This window comes from Propithecus coquereli, unplaced genomic scaffold (assembly GCF_000956105.1).
Source record: "Propithecus coquereli isolate 6110/MARCELLA unplaced genomic scaffold, Pcoq_1.0 Scaffold49, whole genome shotgun sequence".
NCBI lineage: Eukaryota > Metazoa > Chordata > Mammalia > Primates > Indriidae > Propithecus > Propithecus coquereli.
Genome location: NW_012150729.1, coordinates 530,301 through 533,773, shown reverse-complemented (window position 1 = coordinate 533,773; position 3,473 = coordinate 530,301). Strand labels below are relative to the sequence as shown.

Below are 3,473 nucleotides of genomic sequence, written 5' to 3'. Positions count from 1 at the left end.
TTCCTCATGTTCTAATTTATGTAATCTTATTTTGTACTTTTCCTTTTATCAACAAGCTAGTTTGTGAGTGAATAAATTTGTTTATTTTCCTAAATTTGGAAGGTAATTAAACTTGTCACTTAATAAAAATTATATTATCTCCTATGAAATAATATCAGACATTTGTAAAGTTTATATTCAGAAACTGTACCATTTTCATCTTTTTATTTAATTAATCTTATTCATTTGTTTTGTATTTTCCTCTGTGGTGCAATTTATTTATAACATGCATTTTCCCATTGTTTTCTCTAATTCCTACCATGTGCTTATTTATCATTGATATTCTGAAGTACATTTTTATGTTTTTTCTGAGTTTATGTCTAAAATATTTGAATCCTACTACAGTTCGGTTACCTTACTGATTTGTTGGTTGTTTACAAAGTCTATACATTCAACTTTAATGCTTTGACTACAGACTCTGTCTTAAATAATATAAATATCTCCAGGAATCCTCAGTCCCTTTTTATTAGCTAGGTGGAACGTAGTTTTCAAACCTATAAATAACAATAGATTCTGACTGTGCTGATACAAGCCAAAAATACACACTTTGTTCCCCTATCTAAATGTATGTCTTTCATCTGAACAGTGAATAAATGATTAATGCTTTTGTATAGTTAGTCTTGGTTCAGTTCCCATCATTCAGGCACGCCTGAATATACACTGGTGTCATTTCACTAGCATCGCCTTCCTGCAGTGCAGAAGAATAGCTTTTGCAGTTTTCTGCTTATACTGTTTTTTAGACCTTTGAGAATGGCAGCTACAATGAACATTTCACTTTTTTTATAACCAGATTTTGCCATTAGATAACGAAGGTGCACTTTACAGTCTATTTTCTTTTTTCTTTTTGAGACAGGGTTTTGCTCTATCACCCAGGCTAGAGTGCAGTGGCATCATCATAGCTCACTGCAACCTCAAATTCCTGGGCTCAAGAGACCCTTGTGCCTCAGCCTCCCGAGTAGCTGGGACTATAGGAGCCACGTCCGGCTAATTTTTCTATTTTTTATAGAGGTGGGGTCTAGCTCTTGCTCAGGCTGGCTCAAACTCCTACCCTCAAGCGATCTTCCCGCCTAGGACTCCCAAAGTGCTAGGATTACAGGCCAAGCCTACATTCTATTTTTAATGAAAGGATATTTCTAGAAAAGCTTTAAAGACCATATAATGCAATAAACTGACAATTTTGAGTTTTTCCCATACTACACTGTTGTGGTTTTTTTCCTCTAAGTTTCTTGTGGTTGTTACAATCAATGAAAACTGTACTATATCTTTTGGAAGACTGGCCTGAAAGATAATAACTGATTAGGTGATCTACTGGCTATCTAGCTGGAGAAAATGGTTTTCAATATTTTAGTTGGGGTAATATAAGATTACTTCATTCTTCCTCGAAAAATGTATTCTGTAAAACTTGCCTTATTGCCTTTTCTAAAAGTTTTAACTGAGAGCCACTGTTTGAGTATCTAAATTGTATTCAATGATTTTCTACCATTTAGTCATTTTATGTCAATAAAACAATCATTGTTGTCTGTAATTTATGAACAGAAGTATAAACAAAATTCAAGCTTTCTTCATTAACTTTCAGGGGAGAAGCTTTATAAATTTTTTATATTTTAATATAAAATTACCTGTTTTTGAAATTCTTTGAGAACTCCTTTCTTAAACTAAAACAAAGGCTTACTGATTTTGCTATATTTATGTTTTTGTTTGACCATAGAATGTTTTCTTTCATAAATGTATTTCAGGTATAATGGATTATAGTAGTTTTGTGTTATTATTTAGACCACTTGATTTATCAGAGCCAGATTTATGTTGTATGTAATTTGAGGAAATTCTTAATGTGCTTGTAGGTATAACCTTAAATTCTAAAGTTTTAAAACAGGTTAGTATAGTCTTAATATTGTCTTTACTAATTTAGAAAAGATATGGTTTAAGTCAATTAAAGAGTAAAGTAGTTCTTTTATATTTCAAGTTTTCAGTGTTATTTGTAAAACTATGGACTACCTTTGTTCTTTATATCCTTGAACTCTAGAAAGGTGCTAAGTGAAGATTTTTGGACATTGGCCTAATGAGAAGAGTATACAAGTTCTAATAAGCTGTTTATAATTAGAAAGATTATCAGAACTATATATAATGTAACAATTCTATTCCTTGAAATATTTTTGAAAGGGAATAAAATATAGAAAGCAGTTGACACATTAACTGAAAAGTTAATTCAAATATTTTTGTTTGATTGGTTTGTTTGGTTTTGAGGTGCAGAATGGTGGCGAACAACAGATGTTCATACTCGTACGGGGGCAACCTTCTTTTCACCATTACTGGGAATTCCACCACTGTTTGCTCCTCCAGCCCAGAATCATGATTCTTCTTCATTCCATTCAAGGACTTCAGGAAAAAGTAATCGAAGTGGTCCTGAAAAAGGTATTCATGTTAACATAAGTGAAGTACTATAAAACTTCCATTCCAATACTATTTTCAAGGAGTTAGGTTTAATAACATTTTTATAGCATTTTGCAAGACCCTTTCACATTGTCATGCTTAATCCTTACAATAATTCTTTGAAATTGGAAGTATTTTAATTTTGCAGCCAAAGTTAAGTAAGTTGTTCAAGAAAATACTGCTGACATATGGCTGTGGTATAGTCAAGATTTTAACGCAATTCTACTATATCTCATTACCTCCCTATATGGAATCCAATATTATATGTTACTTCTGCAATTAAGCATTATTAAAACTAATATCCTAGTACTCTGTTTTTCTTTTAAATGGTGATTAATATGTCTGCAACTTATAACTATCATTAGAATATAATTTGAAAATAACATTTTAGATGGTTTATTATCTTTTCACTTGAGTAAGTGTTTTGGGGAGTTTGCTCTAAAAGGGGAACATTTGTATTTAGTAATCTTTCTAGACATGTTTTTTGAAATTCATATAACATGATGTTAACCATTTTAAAGTGAACAATTCAGTGCCATTTAATGCATTCACAGTGTTATGCAGCCGCCACCTCTAACTTGTTCCCAAACATTTTCATCACCCCAAAAGAAAACCTCGTATCCATTAAGCAGTTGCTCCTCTGTACTCTCTCCCCCAGCCCCTGGCAATTACCAGTTTGTACTCTGTCTTTATAGATTTACCTACTGTGAATATTTAATCATAAGATATGTGACCTTTTATGTCTGGCTTCTTTCATTTGTCATGTTTTTAGTTTCATCCATATTGTGTATATATATTGGTAGTTCATTCCTTTTTAAGGCTGAATAATATTCTATTATATAAACATGTTTATTTTTACTTTCAAGGTGTAAATGGGTCAATAAATGGAAACAGTACATCATCTGTAATTGGTATCAACACATCTGTACTCTCCACTACTGCTTCAAGTTCCATGGGACAAATTAAAAGTACAAGCTCGGGTGGAGGAAATAGAAAATGTAACC

The 3,473-nt window shown here is 32.0% G+C and overlaps 1 protein-coding gene across 1 annotated transcript in view; it reads left to right on the top strand.

The window, feature by feature from the left end:
• The window catches only part of BAZ2B (bromodomain adjacent to zinc finger domain, 2B), a 154,487-nt gene that overhangs the window by 16,677 nt on the left and 134,337 nt on the right, over window positions 1–3,473 (top strand). Inside the window, exon 3 of the mRNA XM_012655811.1 lies at window positions 2,284–2,451. Within this exon, the coding sequence (XP_012511265.1) occupies window positions 2,284–2,451 (168 nt within the window). The remainder of the gene's footprint in view (window positions 1–2,283; window positions 2,452–3,473) is intronic.